The sequence below is a fragment of the Panthera onca genome, chromosome C2 (assembly GCF_046562875.1).
Source record: "Panthera onca isolate mPanOnc1 chromosome C2, mPanOnc1 haplotype 2, whole genome shotgun sequence".
Lineage (NCBI taxonomy): Eukaryota > Metazoa > Chordata > Mammalia > Carnivora > Felidae > Panthera > Panthera onca.
The window spans coordinates 80177472-80197492 of record NC_138347.1 but is presented as its reverse complement, the minus strand read 5'-3'; the positions used below and the strand labels follow the sequence as shown (position 1 = coordinate 80197492).

General features: G+C 45.3%; 1 protein-coding gene across 1 annotated transcript; it reads right to left on the bottom strand.

Annotated features, from left to right (window-relative positions):
- Positions 1 to 3178: 3178 nt before the first annotated feature.
- Positions 3179 to 4639, bottom strand: SST (somatostatin). The gene is made up of 2 exons (XM_060637959.2): positions 4381 to 4639; positions 3179 to 3483 (listed from the first exon to the last, which is right to left on the bottom strand). The coding sequence occupies exons 1-2, from the start codon at positions 4516 to 4518 to the stop codon at positions 3271 to 3273; spliced, it is 351 nt and encodes a 116-aa protein (XP_060493942.1). The 5' UTR covers positions 4519 to 4639; the 3' UTR covers positions 3179 to 3270.
- Positions 4640 to 20021: the final 15382 nt, after the last annotated feature.

Here is a 20021-nt window from a genome sequence, read left to right as displayed (position 1 = left end):
GGTGTCACCTACGCCTAACATAGAATGGCCACTGATGTCATTTTCCCCTGTCAACTGCGGCATTAAGAAAGAATGTTGTCACCAAGTAAATAGAGATTTGTGCCATTTGAGACTACTCACAGACCATTCGTTTATTCTTCAGTGAGCACTGAGAACCTACTCTGCTGCATGACATGCTGAGTGAACTATACCTATGAATTGGACATACATCTACTCATTGGAAGTTTACACACAAATACTCTCTTACGTACATTTATATAGCTATAATAAATGTTAGGGAGTGGTAAATAAACACCGTGGAGAAAATGCAGAGTAGGTACTCAGAGAAGACAGCTCTTCCAATTGAGGGTGTAAAGAAAGAATTTTATGAAGCAAGAAGAATGTAAAATAAGTCTTGAAGGCTGGTTTAGATTTGGGCCTGTGGAAATGACAAGACATAGCAAAGGCGAAGAAGGAGAGGCTAGAGGGGCACCTGAGTGGCTCAGTCTGTTAAACATCCAACTCTTGATTTCAGCTTAGGTCATGATATCATGGTTTGTGAGATCGAGCCCCATGTCGGGCTCTGTGTTGGCAGGGCAGAGCCTGCTTGGGATTATTTCTCTCCCTCTCTCTCTCTGCCCCTCCCCTGCTCATGCTATCTCTCTCTTTCTCTCTCTCTCTCTCCCTCTGAAAAATAAATAAATATACATTTTTAAAAAAGAAAGAGAGGCTAGAAAGCACAGCATATGTGACAAGAAAATTAGTACCACTAACATTCAAAGCTTACCAACTACTTACCACGTACTAAAAACTTGCAAAACATGGTCTATTGAAGCCTCGTAATATTAAGGGCTTGGTTCCATTAGTGTGCCTATTTTTATTTTTTTATTTTATTTTATTTTATTTTATTTTATTTTATTTTATTTTATTTTATTTTATTTTATTTTTTAATGTTTATTTATGTTTGAGAGAGAGAGAGAGAGAGACTGAGCATGAGTAGGGAAGGGGCAGAGACACAGAGAGAGAGACAGACAGAATCCAAAGAAGGCTTCAAGCTCTGAGCTGTCAGCTCAGAGCCCGACTCGGGGCTCAAACCCAAGAACCGTGAAATCACGACATGAACGGAAGTCTGACACTTAACCGGCTGAGCCACCCAGGCACCCTAGTAAGCCTATTTTTAGATGGGGAAACTAAGGCCTAGAAAAGAGGAGTTCCTTGTTCAAGCCCTCCCATTAAAAGAAGTAGCAGGTTGTTCAGGATTGCTGAGGTCTGTGGTTGTGGCAAGGAGGAAGGAAAACACTATCTACACGGTTAATGTTGGCTAGATGATAAACAGGCTAGAATGCTACACTCAGTGAATCAAACTTAGGAAGAACGCAGATGAACTAACTAGGAAGTAAAAAATAATACCTTCCATACATTAGAAAAGAGCTATGCTCCATACGTTTATTAAAATGTGAAAAATCAACATTCCTCTGTCACCTTTGTCAGTGTTGAAGTGCAAATTGTCAGTCAGATCTGAAAGGGATATCACTCTCCCTCCCGGTACAACCCCCTACTGATGAAGGTGGGAAAACTGAGGCTGAAGGATAATTAACTTTGACCAAATGCTCCATTCAATTTAGGCTTTAAGTAAAGAATAAATATATATGTGGAGTCATGACTACATAATTCTTGCCAATTATTTTCATACTGCTATTGGGGACTGACAACTAAAGATAGTACTAAAAAGGTAAGATCCCCAGGCACTCATATAATCTATGCACCGCACAGAAAACAATTAAGTTATGTTCTCTTCTGTACTTTAATCATAATAATGTGATTCTATTATTTCACTGAGTTGATTGGTTACCAGATGTCCACAAGGCATTTAAAACTGACAGATCCCCTAAGTGGACACACATTAATTCCCTCATAAATGTCTTGTAAATAAAAGGTGCACCAGAACCTCGAAGGATCTTCTGTTTTCACAGAGATTGGTAAAGTGGCTTGGATTTTCTCTTGTTTGATCAGCTGTTCAGGAATTAAATTCTACTCAGCCACGTTCAGATTAAAAGGTATATTATCTAACGCAAATATTTTCTATAAAAGATGAAGTTCCTGTTAGATGTTTTATATACTGCTATCAGTAAGCTCACACTGTGGGGATTTGCACTGAGTTTTTGTACTTATATTGGGTTTATTGTTCTAGCAGCTCTTCAAAAATACCGGTGATAGTTAGAACATACATCCCCAACGGGGCATATATTTAGAGTCTCTGAGTTACATCAGCAACGTTCTTATCTCTATCTTGAATGGTACTATTTAGTATGTATTATAATACCACTAATAATAGTAACATGTATTGAGTGTTTTTATTATAGTTTGCATTTTTATCTGGTGCCTGCTTTAATCAAATCCAAAGAAGGCTTGAGATCTCTCCTTCATTTATTCTGCAATTACGAAATCGTGCTCTGATACCTTCATTTGGATAGTATTCGCTGAGGCGAACCAACATATGTTATTTGCAACCCATACTATCCTCACCTGGAAACTTATGGTACAAGAAATATTTTTCCCCTGAGAAAAAAAAATTAGGAGCTTGCTTTTAAAACATAGGCACTCTTTTGGCCACATTCAGTTACAGAGAGCGTTGTCAAAGAATATATAAAAGCAATAGTATTTCTGTAGATAAATGTCCACAAACAAGAAACACATTTTAAAGGCTCAGAATTTCATTTTAGCTTTTAAGCCAGCTTCTTTCCTTCAACTCCCAAATGATTTTTCCTTTCCACTTTTCATATATTTTACAGATTAGCCTGGTGGAATAGTTGGACACTCCAGTCTGCTTACCCATAAATACTCATATCAATATATAATTTTAAGTGTATGTAATGTGTAATTGATATTTGTGGCAGCCTTTCCCAGTAACGTCCACTGGATTAAAGTTAAGAATTCATAGAGTTATCTGAAATTATTTCTGTTTGAAATGACCCAAACTATAAGAGTTTCCATTTAGGACAGAATCTTTATTACCACAGGAAATTTTGAATCATATGTCTGTGAGATTTGGCATGCATACCTCAAGTAACTTGACCGAAATCACAACTGCTAATCACATATTTTTGAGCAGAAAGATACACAATGAGAAACAAATTCTTGTGTTTCATAATGTCGTCATAATTTTATTTTGTATTTACAGTCTCCAATTTCTAATGCAAGGGTCTTGCTGAGGATTGGGGAGTTAGGGAAGAGGGATGAGGTTTGGAGGAAAGGAACCAGGTCTTATATGGACAACAATAATTAATAAAGCTAACAGGAAGTGAAAGTCTTCCAGAAGAAATTCTTGCAGCCGGCTTTGCGTTCTCGGGGTGCCATGGCAGGGTTTGAGTTAGTGGATCTCTGCAGTTCCAGCCTCATTTCATCCTGCTCAGCCGCCTGGGACAAGTCTTCGGGTTCCAGGGCATCGTTCTCTGTCTGGTTGGGTTCAGACAGGAGCTCCGCCAAGAAGTACTTGGCCAGTTCCTGTATAGGGTAAGAGACAGAGAGAGAGAGAGAGAGAGAGAGAGAGAGAGAGATAAGGGATTAAGGTGATGGTGATGGAGAAAAAGAAATGGAAAAAACCTGATTTGGAAAGCAGATTCAGCTACACCCAAAACCCAATGTTCACAGCTGTGCACTTTTGTCACACTTAAAATCAGCTAAGGATATAAAAATAAGGGTAGATGTTATAATCATCAAGTTACATAGACAGGCTTGAAAAGCTCAAATGTTTCTGCAAGTTTTCTGCCTTTATAGGCTTAACACACACACACACACACACACACACACACACACACACGCAGAAATGGTAGATTGTTAATACAGTTTTGCAAAGATAAAACATGTGCCAACAGTTTGTTTAATTCAATTTCAATTTCCAGCTCAGGAGCTACAAACTGGAATTGTTCTTACCGTTTTTGTTAAGTTAACTGTGGGGAAGGAGACCCTTCAGAATCTTAAACATACTGTGTTCTGTCTGTAGACTGCCCTTTAGGAGCATGGGAAGGAGGTACTGCTGAGGAAGGTAGTAGCTTCAGAGGTCCGCGCTTTCAGCACCTGGGCCAGCACCTCCGTGTTTAACACTGGGGGATGCCTCTTCCTTTAGTGCTCAGCTACCCAGGTCTTGAAATTTTCTTTAATGCCAAAGAACTTACCTGAACTGTGGCCAACTGCGCTGATCAGAGGGGGAAAAAGAGGTAAGAGGAGATTCTGGACTTTGAAAGTTTTCCTGAGAGATTTGGGAGCGGAGGGACCCAGAAAAGCACCGACACTCTGCAGGGCCACCTCTTAAATCCACCCCAGGGGGGAAAGGCAAAGCCTGAGAAAAGACTGGGGGATTCAAAAGAGGGGGGAAAAAAGACGTCGAGGAAGTCTCCTTACCTGCTTCCCCGCGGCAGCAGCCAGGGACTTCTGCAGAAACTGACGGAGTCGAGGATCGGAGGGCGCGCCGGTGACACCGCCCAGAGCCAGGACGATGGACAGCGCGGCCAGCGCGCACTGGAGGCGGCAGGACAGCATCTCAGCGGCGCTGGGGAAGCCGAGCCAGACGGTTGGTCAAACTCTAGGAGCGGATCCGCAGGCAGCAGCGATGGCTCTGAAACCTGCGACTCCTAAAGCGGCTTGTGTTCTCTCCACCGGCTCCCCCCCTTTTAAACTCTCTCTCTGACGTCAGACTAGGAGGCGCCCCCAGATCTCACCAGCGCTTTTACGCACCATTACCCTCGTGAAATCAATCACAGAAGTAAGAGGAGGCTACACAATCCAAAGTGGCTTACTTAAAAAAAAAATAATAATAATAATCCTGCACACCCACAGGCCCACATGATTTTACACTTTCCACACTATCTATACCACCTTTTATATTCAGTCACTGCTGCTCACATACACATTCCATGATTTCACTCATACACATGCCCATGTATACACTAAATCACACACACACTCAAACACTCAGCCTTGGAGGAGACAAATGCTCCATCATGCACAGCTGCAGAATGTACCCAGACAGCTCTCTCACCATACTCAAACATTTTAAGAGGGCCAGACAAATGCAAAAGTATGTGTGTGTGAGAAGTGGGGATTCAGAATCATTCTTCCAAAAGCAGATTTGCGAATGGAATGTGGATATTAGGAGTGAATCATTTCTTTCTCCATTATCTCTGTAAAAAGTCTTGTCAGTCAAGGTGAGATGGGTTCTAACAGCACTTCACTTATCCCTGTACTAGAGGAGGATAAATACCTTAGCCTCACCCTCCACGTCCCTCTTTCTCAGTAGCTGAGAGATTTCCAGTCTACTTGCCTTTCTACTGTGACAAAAAGTACCAAAAATTAAAAAAAAACTGAAACTGATTTCATTTTGGTGCCTAGAAACTTGGAGCTGGAAAGTGATTTCAGAAACCATCTACTAAAGCTCAGAGCTTGAGCCACTGAGTCTAATAATGGGTAGAAAAGTGCTCTGGCCCATATATTGCACAGCTGGATCAGGGCAAGACCTCCACATTTCAAGACTGAGGTTCTTTGCACTCAACTCTAAATTATCTGTTGGATTCCTGGCCAGTAGGAGCAGTTTTAGGTCAGGAACCCCCCAGTCTGGACATGCAAAAGTCCAAGAACCACCTGAACAAATGTTACCATTATTGTTTGTCTATGTGAGCAAAGAATCAACAGACCCTTGGTTAGATCCAGTACTCCCCTGCTCCCCACACACAAAAAGGAAGGTTAAGAAATGCTGTCCTAGAATTCTGTTGTCTGGTTAGATGTTTGGTGTCCAAATCAGAGTCTCAACAGCTTTTTTTTGTTTGCTTTTTTTTCTAAAATAATGTGTTATCAGGGTGCCTATGTGGTTCTGTCGGTCAAGCGTCCTACTTCTGCTCAGGTCATGATCTTTTAGTTCATGAGTTAGCCCCGCGTTGGGCTCTGTACCGACAGCTCAGAGCCTGGAGCCCGCTTCAGATTCTGTGTCTCCCTCTCTCTCTGCTCCTCCTACACTCAAACTCTGTCTCTCTCTCTCTCTCTTTCAAAAATACATAAATATTTTAAAAAATAAAATAAAATTAAATTAAAATAAAATAAAATAACGTGTTATCAAGGAAGGATAAGCTAAAGCCTTGGCATGGACCAGATGATCTCTGCAGGCTCTTTAAGGACTGGCATTTTATGGCCTTCAAGCTCACAAAAAGGTTAAAAGATATTGCATGCCTCCAGAAACTAAGTGAAGCAGAGAACTTGGCCAATCCTGTCACCAGCCATGCATCTTGAATATATTCTCAATGCTTAGGCCATAACCACAATGTTGAGAGGCAGGAGGGGTCGAGAGGTGTCCTGAATGGCTTGGAGAACTGTCACCATTTCCTTTTGTGTCTGTTAACCAAGGCTATGAGAGAATGCACAGCAAGGAGTGTTAGAGCTTCCGGGTTTGGCATGTCCAGGCAAGGCTAACCATAAGTGGGGCATTACAAAGTCACTCACATTTGTTGGAATAGTCTGGGAGAGCAATGAATCTGGGCCAGAGGAACCCAACCTAAGTACTACGTGTTATTTTCTCTATATATCCTGGAACCTCCTTGGCCCCTGACAGAAGACTCACAATCTAATTATACCCGCCCAACTATCCACAGGCATTCCCAGGAAAGAACCTCGCATCTCCTCCAGCCAAGACTTGGCCCTTGGCGGCCCCACTGAGTAGAGAAGGAGAGTTGTCCTGTAAGAACAGCCAGCCCAAGAACAAATAGCAGTCCCACTCCCTGGCTATGTGCTCTGGGGCCTCTTGGACCTCCCCTCCCCAGACCCCTGCTCCTCCCCTCCCCTCCCCTATCCTTATTCTCTTCCTTTACCCACACTCCTCATTCTTCCTTCTCCTTTTGCCTAACGTTTCTCTGAATTTCCCTCCAGGATCTTTCTCATTCTATCTTTTTTGCCTTCTCTCTGCACCCCCTCTCTTCATTCCTCTTTGTTGTTCCTCCCTCTCCTCAGTTGTTTTCTGACTTCAGCCTGGTTTGATCTGGCTCCTTCTCTCTTTCGTGGCACTTCCTCCCTTCCTACCCCACCTGGCCTGGCGGAACTTCTATCCCAGCCTCTGCTCTAGTCTTTCCTTCCCTGTGAGGCTCCCTCCTTCTTATCTGCTTCTCAGGACAAATAATCAAGATCTCTAGCTATTTAAGTACTTTACTTGGGAATAGTGAGGTCTGGGTTGCTTCCTTCACACCTCTCCTGAAGTACTGGGGCTGTGAATGAGGTGACTTCTGGGGTTTGTTTTTGTTTTGTTTTGTTTTTATAATCCTTGCATTGTTAGGCATCTAAGAACCACTGGAGAAGCCCAGGCAGGACCAAAGGGCAGAGGAATTCTTCCTTAAACCCCCCATGGCTAAGTTTAGCATAAAGGTTGATTTAGCACAAAGGTACCTCACACCTCCCCAACCTAAGCTCTCTGCAGCTAACCCCCCAGGGCTTCTCTCCCAAGTTCCAAAGGCTGGGAGCGGGAGAGGTTTGTGGTTACAGTGGGGAGCTATTTCAGACCTTGGTCGCCAAGAATCACCTCTCCCTCATCTGTATGCAGCCTTCTGTGGTTTACAAAGTACTTCCTCATCTGCACTTGAGGGCCCGCTAGCCTCATCTCCCAAGGAAGAATACTGAAGTCCTGAGAGCATAAGTGCCTTGCACACAAAGGCACACAGCCAGTAAGTGGCAAGGTCAGAGGGACGGTGCTACTCCACGTTAGAAATTTTCACTCTCCCGCCCCCTATCTTTATGATGCCAGAGATATCTGGTTGAGCAGCCTGCAGCCAGGATACAGGTGTCTGTAGAAGGCATCCGGGCCTCGTTCACGCGCTAGGTACACGGATTCCCACCACCCTGTGAAATGTACATTTGAGGGTGATTACCTGCCAAAATGAGGCGTAGAGACTTATCTTAATGAGAACAAGTAAAATTGTGAGCAGATACAGATGTTCAACACCGAGCCCTGGAGGGAATTAGAAAGCGTCTGTACTGGCAGTTGAGAGACCTAGGTTCTAATTCCCCTTCGACCACAATCCAGCTTCCTCTCTGGTCTTGGCTTTTCTCTTCTGCAAGATAAAAGGCTTGATAGGTAACTTTTGTGGTTCCCACCGAGCCCTGATAATCAAAGAGTTTAAGTTTGAGGAAGTAAAGGGGCAAACTAGACTATACTTGTAATATGAAAATGCTATTTCCTTCTGAAAATGAGGACTTTATACGGGAAAAGAATCGGGCTTTTTTGTAATATGAAGAAGGAGGCCAGTGCAATGGATATTTCACAGGCCTGTTAGAGAAAAACTGCTCTTGAGTCATGCTTCTGCTACTGACCAGCCCTTCCCACGCCGGACCTCAGTTCCTCTACCTGTACAATTAATTCACTCAGATTCTTTTTACGAGTAAGTACTGAGAATCTGCACCGCTTGAGAGGCCAGTGATTCAGTAGCGAACTAGATAGACTAAGTCCTACTGCAGGAGACAAAACATAACCACATTAATTAATTAATGTGTGTTCAAATTGATAAGGATTGAAGGAAAGTATGATGGCTAGGGACCACCCTTCTGAGGAGGAACTGTTTAAGCAGCTATGGGAAGGAAGTGAGGGAACTAACCATGCAAATATTTGCATAAAGACATTTCCTTGTCAAGGACAGTCAGTGGAAAGGCCCTGGGGTGGAAGCATGCTTAGTACATTCAAACGTGAGCAACAAGGCAAGGGAACGAGAACAGAGCAGGTGAACCAGAGAGGACTAGATGAGGCCAGCAAGGCATGCAGGACCCAGATCACTTACAGCCTTAAAGGCTCTATTAAAGAAACCACTGGGATTAGGAAGGGGGCGGTTGACTAAGGGACTGGCCTGATTTGATATTTTAAAAGTAATGCCTTCTGCTAAGTGGCAAATTCACAGTAGGAGGGCAAGAGTGAAAGCAGAGAGGCAAGTGAGGAGTCTAAGAACCAGTTAAGAGAAAAAGAGGAGCCAGAAGGAAAGAGACACATTGTCCCTTAAACACCAGCGGCCCAACTGGCTGGCTTAGCATAAAGGCATTTCATTCCTCCCAGGCCTCCTACAGCCAACACCCAGCCACTACTCCATGGAAGAGAAGGTGGTTTGTGTTTGTTATTGGGGACCTTATTCCCTAGACTAAGTCAGGCCAGAGAAGACGGGGTTTGGGGCTGGGCTGGGAGTAGCCATGAAGTGGGAACTGATTAGGTATGAAGTCCATCCTGAAGTAGAGCTGATGGTTTGTTTGGATATCAAGTTAAGGAAATGGGAAGAACAATTGGTAACTCCAAAAGACTGATGCAGACATTCCCTAAAATGCCTTAAAATCCCAAAATTCCTGAGACTACAGGAAGTGGATTTCTGACAAAGACTTCTGGGACATTTTGCAAATGGGAACCATTCGATTTACCAGTCGGAAGACCAGTGAGAATTTCAGGCAGTGGAGGAAGCAACATGGAATAGCAGAAAGAGCACTGGCTTAGATGTCTGAGGCCCTAGACTTAAGTGCCCAGTTTTCTCCTGCTTCAAATGGGCCTGATAATCCATGCTTTCGCTAAAATATGATCTAAGAACCGGCTCACACAATGTAAGTGAAGGTGCTTGGTAACCCATAAAACATGATAAAAAATAAAGACCTGTTTTTGCTGTTGTCGCTCAGATGAACACAGCCAGTCCTACGCCAAGAGGTGATATTAAGGAGTCAGGCTTTGGGACCCGAGTATCCCTGCTGATCCTCTGATCTGACAAAGGAGAGAGGCCTTCCTCACACTGGGGATGTGTGATTTGAAGGTCCCGGAAGATCTCTTCCACAAAAATGCGGTAGGTGGGTGCTGAAATCCATCTGTTAGAAAGTAGTCTCGTTTTTGGGGCGCCTGGGTGGCTCAGTCAGTTGGACGGCCGACTTGGGCTCAGATCACGATCTTGCGGTTTGTGAGTTTGAGCCCTGCATGGGGCTCCGTGCTGACAGCTCGGTGCCTGGAGCCTGCTTCGAATTCTGTGTCTCCCTCTCTCTCTCTGCCCCTTCCCCATTCGCACTCTCTCTCTGTCTTTCAAAAATGAACCAATGTTAAAAATATATATATATTAAAAAAGAAAGAAAGAAAGTAGTCTCTTTTCTTTTGTATACTTTTCCTTGGAGACATAGACATTAAAACTCAGTAGCTATTAACACTTTAGTGTGAATTCGTTTATCAAATTGTCTTTTAGGCTAAAGGTTTAACTTAAGTTGGGAGGAGATCAATTTGGAGTAAGTGATGCACCCAATAGAGGGCAGACTTGGTGTGTGATTTTGGGGATGGTTTTGAGGCTATGGTGAGTATGTAGACTTCTTGCCAAATGACTGCAGAAAGCCTGATGTGGGCTTCAAACTCATGAATCAGAGATCATGACCTGAGCCGAAGTCAGACACTTAACGGACCGAGCCACCCAGGTGCTCCTTCCTGCACCCATTTTTATGTGCATGACCCTCCCTCCTCCTGGAACGCCTTTGATTCATCTCTGACGGTTAAGATCAGACAGCTTATTCTAAGATGGTTAAAAGAGTCTTTTAGGGGCACCTGGGTGGCTCAGTCGGTTAAGCGTTCAACTTCAGCTCAGGTCATGATCTCGCGGCTCGTGAGTTGGAGCCCCACGTCGGGCTCTGTGCTGACAGCTCAGAGCCTGGAGCCTGCTTTGGATTCTGTGTGTGTGTGTGTGTCTCTTTCTGCCCCTCCCCCTGCTCATGCTCTGTCTCTTGCTCAAAAACGAATAAACTTAAACAACAAAAATTTTTTTTTAAAGAGAGTCGTTTAGAATCAATATCACCTTCTCCTGTGCCCCAAACTGTGTCTTTTGTGCTCCTGGATGAGACCTTCACAGGTCACTTTATGTTTCTGTTCCTTGGAAGTCCATAAGAAGAGCAGAAACTTTGTCTCAGCTGCGTTTGTATCCTCCTCGGAGACCATAAATATGCGAAGCACAGAGAAATCCATAAAAAATAATGGCTGGGTTGAAGACAAATTTCTCTCTCCTTCCGTGTGAGGTCTGTGTGGATTCTGCAGGTAGGACAAACATCATGAACCTCCCGTAACTGATGACAGTATCATATGACGCCCCCCCACAACCCTAGACTGCGGGTACTCTCAAGAACACACATCCATTGATCCCTTAGTCATCTCAGAGCTTCAGAAAGGAAAACCTTTAAACACCACTCAGTGTAATTGTTCCTACATGCTAAGAACTAACTCAAGTCATAACGTGAAAGTGCTAATATGGTCACTGAGAATTTAAGAGCTTTTACCTCTTCTGGAAGGCCTAGGGAGGACACATCCATAACCACCGAAGTGGGCATATGTCCGTGGTACAACAATAGAAGCGAATAACAATGCCGGCTCCTGTCTGTGTGGTGTTCCACGTTTGATTGAGTGTGTTAGTATCAACTGGACAAGGGAACGGAGGGCCCAGGTTATGGAGTGTGGAGCTGGGCTGATGTCAGAACTCTTTCTGCCACCCCAGCATTGCCTCTCCCACTAGAGATAAATAAGGAAACGTGGCCCCTAATTCTCCTCTCAATTTCCCTTTCTCTTTGTGGGTCCATCGGTCTCTCCAGAAGCATCCCACTTGTTGATCTATGACTTCTGCTCTGGGCTCCCCACTGAAATGAAATGGAACTGAGCTCTGCCCCACTGTGCCGCCCAGGGGACATCTCTCAGTTCTCTTTACCTACTTGCCTCCTAAAAGCAAGGTGTTAAGTCTGGGATCTTCCGTGAGCCTTCCCAGTGCCATCAGCAGCAGAGGACCTGGTCTGAGGAGTGAGGCGAGAAGTCAAGAGCCCTGTCCCCTGGAATAGAGCGGAACAGACAGAAGCTCCTCTGCAGGCTGATCCTAAGACCTTTGAAACGGAGTGGTAGGGGCTGTAGACACACAGAGATGCCCTGCGGACAGCTGCTCCCGCTTCCTCACATTCAAAATTACAAGTATTCATAGAGACTGATGATTCTTAACCCTGGATTCACATCACGACTGCCTAGGACATATTTTAAAAGCACAGGTGCGGGGGTCCCAACTGCAAAGGTTCTGATGCATAGGCTTATGTCTTTTAAGAGCTTCATTCCATTCAATGATGGAATCGTAAACCACTGCCCACCACTTGTCCCTCCCTTATCTCACCCCACTCTGTCCCTTCTCTGTTTTCTTCCCTTTCTCTTCTCCTTTCCTTTCTCTCGCCCCTGTGTACCTTCTCTCGCATCTTCTCATTTATTCTCTGGCTTGCACCCTCTCTACTCAGTCAACTCCACCTCTCCTTTTCAACTGCTCCCCATCCCACTTTGACTGGGCAGCTCCTGAGCACATTGGGCGTGGGGGTGTGGCTTTGCCTTGCCCAGGGCTAAAGCACCTGCTTCATTGGCTTCCCCCGACATCACCCCGAGAGTTGAGGGCAGGAGCAGAACTGGACCCATCCACAGAACCAGGGCCCTCAAAATCATCCACTCCTACCCCTCCACTGACATATGGAATAACTGAAGGCAGGAGAAGGGTCTCTCTCAAGGTCACATAAGTGATATCAGAGTCACAACCCCTGATTCTTAGTTCTGTCTCCGTGCCATGATGCAAGTGCACTGTGAAGTTCCTTGAATCTCTTCCACCTACGTGGTCGAAGTCATATTATAAGCATTGGCAACTCCTGCCCTGTTTTCCACGTACCTGCAGTTAGCCTGAAGCAAAACCCCATTTCCTGATAAGACTGTTACCCTATAGAGAAAGCTTTGGAGATTAATGTATCAGGCCTTCACGCTTTGTGTCTCCATCCTTTTCTGGTTGTGCATTTCCTAATCCCCATAAAACAAACCGATCTGCTTCTCCCTGCCCTGGCTGCGCCCGGCTGCTTCAGCTCTCCGGGGGAGGAAGCTGTCGTTAAACTGAGCTCTTCTGCTCTCTGCTGGCTCCACTGGTACACGACAGCTTTCTCTACAGTTTCAGGGCAGGATTTTATTCATTCCTTTATTTATTTAGTCCTCCAACATTTTAAGAGCACTCACTTTGCAGAGAGCACTGTGTGGGTCCCAGAATTGCAAAGTAGGAGGCAAAAAAGAACCACTTTCTTCAAACACTCTATAATTGAACACTTTGTGCCAGGCACTGTGGGGGGGATTCAGAGATGACCAAATTCAATCCTTGGCTTCAAAAAGAAGTCACGATCTGGTAAATGATACAGAATTTTGTCCGAACCATAGAATCAAAGAATTCGCACTAGAAGGGACCAGAAGCGCCTTCCAAGCCAGTGTTAGTCATTACAAGCTTTCCAAATTAGGCCAAGGGCTGGCTGTACATGGGCCTTGGGGACTGCTGGGACAGGGGAACGGCGTGTCGCGGGGATTCTGTGCCATTGCACACGATTCGGCCACAAAGTTTTATAGCAACACAAGGCTTGTTTGGAAACTGCAGATCTAATACCAACCGTCCTCCCATATGTCATCTGAATGCCCTCCAGCCGCATGAACTGTCCTCTCAGTTAATGTCCCAGTTATAGCCCGTCTCATAATCACTTTTTCACCCGCTTGTGAGTTCCTTTGCAAGGTCCCTCCAGAAGGGGGAGGCCCCCAAGGATATCTCACACGTGTTGAATGCTCCCTCTTGCAGATATCCACACCATCACTCACTGCGGTGCCTGGCAAGACCCGTCATTCCCAATGTTACGCCCAGAGCCAAGGACACTTCCCTGGACCACTGCTCCCTCCATGATGCCCCAAACTGCCGTGCCCAGGGCTCTTACACCAGTGGCGTTCAAACTTTTGACTGCAACCAACATAAGGAAAACATTTTACATCATAATCCGGTGCATACATATACCCCCGCACACATTTCTCCAAACAATACTTCCCTTTAATACTTGTAATAAACTCGGGCATTTTCCCTTCTTTTCTATCTCTTTTGTCTTTGATGCTGGTCACGACCCATTAAAACTGTGTGACTCACTCTGAGTCATAAACCTCGGTCTGAGACGCGCTACCTTGGACCATGGCCCACGTGCGTTGCACTCCGCCTGGACCCCTGGGAATTCCGGGTTGCTGCTCTCCCCACTGCCACGCAGCCTCATGGAGCACCAAGCAGCAGGCCTTGCTGCCCCAGGGAGCCAATGCTCCCCTCCCATCTCCTTTCTCTCCTCTGTATTCCGTCCTCTCAGAGGGTCTCGCTGCTGTTTTAGCAGCCAGGAGTCTATGCTATTAAACAACTTGGCCCCCGGCTGTAGAAACAGCAGCGTTCACTAACTATAAGGGGTTGAATGGTAGCCCTTACAAGAATATGTCCACATCCTAAGCCCCCAAACCTGTAAATGTGACCTTATTTGAAAAAAAAAAAAGCGGGGGGGATCTCTGCAGGTATAATTAAGGATGTAAGATCATCCTGGATTATCTGGCTGGCCCTAGATCCAAAGCCAGTGAGAGACAAAGGAGGAAACACAGGGAAGAAGGCCATGTGAAAGAGAGGCATAGACTGGAGGGATGGGGCCACGAGGTCAGGAGCGCCTTCAGCTACCAGAAGCTGGAAGATGCAAGAAAGAACGGGACCCTCAAGCTTATGGAGGAATCGTGGCCTGACCCTTTGCTTCCAGACCTCTGCCCTCCAGAACTGTGTTTCTGCTGTTTGAGGCCACCAGCTTGTGGCAATTTGATCCAGCAGCCACAGGGAGCTAAGAGACTAACCAAGGCTCTCCTTTCCCACAGCTCTGAGGGAACCAGACAGAACAGGATTCAACTCACAGCCACTCTCTGGACCTGGACCGCCCCTCCCCCTCCAAACCGCAGGCTGCATTACAGAGTCAGCTTTGTCCTTCCAGACGTTTTCGTCCAAAGGGTGGATTCTACCAAGGGGCTGTAGCAGCCCCTCTTACAATTTGGTTGCTACTGCAAGACCCCTTCAGACAGACATATCTTGATCAACTAAATCCCACTTAGGTAAACCGTGGAATTTTTTCCCTGGTAAGTTCCTCAATGCCCACACATGCATCAGTTGGTGAGACTGGAAACCAGGCCTAGGATGGCGGTAGGCATGGTAGGTGAGTGTGTTGATGGGAGCCCAGAGGAGTGCAACGATCTGGCCAGACCACACAGTGAACTGGTGGCAGATGGGTATTTATCGGAACGCTGAAGCATAAATGTGAAGAGTCTTAGGGTTTCCTTCTTCCAACAGCATTATGGGAAATCCACTTAGCTTGCAACCTGTTTATACCACCATCTGTTTCATTTGCTGTCTCCCTCTTACCCTGGCTTGGCACTTCCTAGTCATAAAAACTTCCTGGTACACTGATGAGCCAAGGCCATGCCTTGGCAAAAAATAAACCCTTTGGCTGAGCAACATGGGACAGCAGGGGTCACAGAGGAACACAGTCAGCTTTGGGTTCCTAACAAGAGGACTAGCGTAGCAGGAAAGCTGTGTTCTTAGATCCAAGGAGAGATGGGATGAGTTCTGGTAGGGATAGCTTCCTGCAGCCAGCAACGAGTGCACACCATAACCTTCTCGTCCCCTTTAGTCTTCAGATTCCATGCCCATCTAAAACTGTGTCTTCCAGATCCTTCCAAAGTCCCATTTTCTTCTTTAAAAGAGATTGGGCATTTCTGCACAGATTTACTCTTGGCAGTTCCAGGGGACTGATGCAAACCACATATGCCTTGGTCCTTCTAGAACCCATAACCCAAAGGGGCAGACCCCTACATCTAAATAATTCTGAGGCAAGACACCTATCTGTGTGTTGTTTTGTTTTGTTTCACTGTAGCAATTACCTCATTGTCTAGCAATGCTTTGTTTGCATGTCTGGCTCCTTGCAAAAGGGTTTTCCTCAACAGCAGAGTCAATGCCCTCCCATCTTGGTCTGCCTAGAAGATTGTCTGGAACACATGAAATGCTCACAGAAAGCTGATATTGAATGAATGCTGACCCGACTGTCAATCAATGTCTTCAATGATCATATTTACACTAATGATGTCTAAATTTACTTCTTCTCTTACCATATTTCTCTCCTTTTCCTTTATTGATTGATTGATTTTTTTTTTATTTTTTTTTATTTTTTTAAATTTTTTTTCAACATTTTTTATTTATTTTTGGGAGAGAGAGAGGCAGAGCATGAACGGGGGAGGGGCAGAGAGAGAGGGAGACACAGAATCGGAAACAGGCTCCAGGCTCCGAGCCATCAGCCCAGAGCCTGACGCGGGGCTCGAACTCACGGACCGCGAGATCGTGACCTGGCTGAAGTCGGACGCTCAACCGACTGCGCCACCCAGGCGCCCCAAGATTGATTGATTTTTTTAGAGTTTATTTATTTATTGAGAGAGAAAGAGAAAGAGAGAGAGAGAGGATGAGTTGAGGGGGCGTCCAGAGAGAGAGGGAGAGAAAATCCCAAGCAGGCCCCGTGCTGTCATCGCAAAGCCCGACACAGGGCTTGAACCCACAAACTGTGAGATCACCACCTGAGCCAAGACCAAGAGTCAGACTCTCAACTGACTGAGCCACACAGGGGCCCCATCTCCCTTTCTTTTTTGGTGGCATATATTTAACTAATCACATCTTGTGAAATCTTTAATATGTTTTTCTTTGCTGTTTCTCACCACTGCTGTCATAATGGGTCATCACTCTAATTCAAGACCATATTACGCCTCTTGTGAACTATTTTAACAACTTCCTAACTGGTCTTCCATTGTTGACTCTCTCTCCCAAACCCCAACCCAGTTCCTTCACATATATTCTACACACTTCACCTGATTCAACTTCTAAAGACACTTCTGATGATATAACTTTCTCCCTTCAAAACTCCAAATGCAAATCACTGCCTTCTGGAAAAAAGTCCACACTCTTTATGCATGTTTTTGAGGTTCTCGGGAATGTGGTTTCAATTTCTTCAGGTCTGGTTCCCATGAATGCTTCACCCTCCAGAAAATGCATGTGCCTACCAGTCCCTAAGATGGCCACACTCTTTAGTCTCTCTCAGACTGCTGATCCTGTCCCATGTGTCTGTAGTACATGTGGGCACATCTCCTTCTATCAGTCTACTCACTCCTCAGAGAACATTTCCAACTTCTTATTTCACAGAAAGAAGTGAATCCAGAGGGAGAGGCCTCTTTAAAAAATAAACACAAAATTATGAATGCAAAATTCTTTCCTATCATCATAGAGATAGTAAATAGGGATTCATAGAACAAAACTATCGAAACTTAATGAGACACTGAGGTTGGTGCCCTGGAAAATGGCCAAACAGGAGGACCAAGAAAGATAAATGTAAAACGCTTCTCAAGAAAGCGTGTAAATGTAAAACGCTCAGGAAATTCACAGTGCAGCAGACGATTCAGAGATATGCTAATAGCCGTCATCCCAGATAGTACAGATTTGTTATGCATAGGTTCAAGAAACAGGTTGTGGGGGGTGCCTGGGTGGCTCAGCCAGTTCAGTATCCTGCTCTTGATTTTGGCTCAGGTCATGATCCCAGGGTTGTCGGATCGAGCCCTGCGTTGCCAGTCTCCAGGCTCACACCCAGTCTGCTTGGGATTCATTCTCTTTCTCTCTCTGCCCCTTGCCCCTGTTTTCTCTCTCTCTCTCTCTCTCTCTCTCTCAAAGAAAAAAAAAAAAGAAACACGTTGTGGTAATGTGCTGGATGGTGTCCTTAATTTTGTCTCTAGGCATCTGAGACAGCATCTTCAGAGATGGCACTTGTTGTTGGACTTGAAGGGAATAAGCCAGCCATTGGGGACGAATAAGCACCAGAGAATTGAAGTCTTGGAGATCAGTGTGCTGGAGACCAGGGACAGCAGAAATACACGGTGTGTTTGGGGAACAGCCCCTAGTGCTACGTGACTGAGGCTCCAACCGACCAATGAATCGGGAGGCAAGCCTGATGTGTTCATGGTGGACAGGCTCAGCTCCGGTGACCAAACACTCAAAATAGCAGCCGGTGGCTTTAAGAACTAAGACATCTATTTTTTCTCTTGCATAAAATTCCAGGTTGATGATCCATGGCTGATAAGGCACTTGGTGATATTAGCTAGTGGGTAACTTCTATCTGTCCCTCTGCCGTGTGTGGTTTGGGCCTCACGACCAAAGATGGTAGCACCTGAGTCGAGGCGGCAGGATTGAAACGAGGATAAAATGAGGAGAGCAAAGGAGACACACGGTTATTGCCTGTGAAAGACTGCCGTTCTCAAAGATGGCTCCAACAGTAGCTCCCTCTCTGTATGTTTTAAGATGTGCCTTTGACAAACTCCTGTTGAAAGGTGAGGTCCCTGCCCCATCTCTTTGTAACTGGGCAGATTTTGTGAATGTTCTCATTTGAATATGGTGCACTGATACTGTGCGATTGCCGAGCGAAGTCATAAAAGAAGTTCTAACTTTTGCTTTCTTCACTGGGATACCCATTCTTTTTGTTTTTAAGTTTATTTATTTATTTCGAGAGAAGGAGTGAGTGCAAGTGGGGGGGGGGGAGGGGCAGAGAGAGACAGAGAGAGAGAGAGAGAGAAAGAGAATACCAAGCAGGCTCTGAGCCAGACGTGGGGCTCGATCTCGCAAACCGTGAGACCATGACCTGAGCTGAAATCAAGAGTCACATGCTTAACAGACTGAACCACCCAGGCGCCCCTGGGATACTCATTCTCGATGCCTTCAGCTATCAGGGCAGTCTGCTCTGGCCCTTTCTGAGGTGACCCTGCTGCGAGAAAGCCCAATAGCCCGCATGGAGGAGACCCAGGACTATATAAAAAAAAGTTACCCAGCCAGACCTACATGCTTCAGCTCCAGCAACTGACTGCAACTGCAGGAGACACAAAGCACAGGGAATCCGAAGTCCTCAGTTGAGTCCTTTCTGACCCTCAGCAGCCGGTGAAAGATAACAAAATGGTTACTGTGGTTTTATGCCACAAAGTTTCTGTTAAGTAGCCAGAAGGAACCTAAACACTGTCTTTTAAGGAAGTTTCCACAAAGCTTTTCGCCTGTAACTTCCGTGTAACTTATAGCCAATTGACCAGGACTTAGTGACATAGTCATACTTACCTGCAAAGGGGTCTCGGGTGAGCACTCTGTACTCTGTGAGACATGTGCCCCACTAAGATCCTATTACTGCGGAAAAGGGGACAGAGGATTTTAGGACAGAACTACGGCCACAGCTAAGAAAGGAACTCTTTGAAGGACTGGAGACACACGAATACAATGTACTGGGTAAAAAAATAATAATTCCTGAAATATCACCTAATATGTATCCAAATCTATATAGGTTCTTTATTTACAACTATCGTGATCTAGTGAAGATTCAAGTTAATTTACAGGAGTAGATTTTAACATGCAAGGTAGAAGTAGTAGCTTCAGGTTCAAGGTGGTGTGCTTTGGCCAACACACCTATTTTCCAAACCTTCCTAACTTTCCAAATTCCTTGTTGGCATGATCTAATGCAAAGGAGGGAGAGAGCTGCGTTTATTGGGAACCACAAATGTATTCCCAGCATGCTGAGAGATATATGTATGATATGGTGGCAAGCCCAATGAGACCGAAGGTGGACCAGTCTGGATCTCCATATGCAAACAAAAGTTCACCTCAGGAATGAGAGGAAAAGACCACCTCCCTTAGGAGAAGAGCATGAACTCATCCTGCCAGGCTTGGAGAAACAAGGCTAGAGATGAAGGCGAGTGATGACAGTCGATGGGTGCAAATCTCCACCCGACCTCTGGAACCACACCAGCTCCCTTTGCAGGAACATCTGGTCACTGCACTCATTTTGTACTAAATTTGCAGAAATGTAAAGCAAGGGGACGCTGCCTAATAAAGTCAACTGCTAATAAGGTATTCATGCCAGCCAGAGAGAGAATGATCCTGTGACTTGATCTACGACAAAATGCAGAGAATTGTTTTGCTCTGCTCCTACGGCCATGCGGGGAGGCTGCTTCTGAGGGAGGCCCCCTCCCATCACCCGATTGGCAACAAGACCTCTCTTCTAGTAAACAAAACTTGCGTGAAATAAGGCATTTTTCTTCTCCCTTTGAGAGCAAATAATTCAAAGAGACATGGCACGATCTC

Bases quoted from the DNA above. Each gene is read 5' to 3' on its own strand.
- SST (XM_060637959.2), bottom strand. From the start codon at position 4,518: ATGCTGTCCTGCCGCCTCCAGTGCGCGCTGGCCGCGCTGTCCATCGTC. The intron at 3,484-4,380 runs GTAAGGAGACTT...TACCCTATACAG, and splicing joins CTGCTGCCGCGGGGAAGCAG to GAACTGGCCAAGTACTTCTT.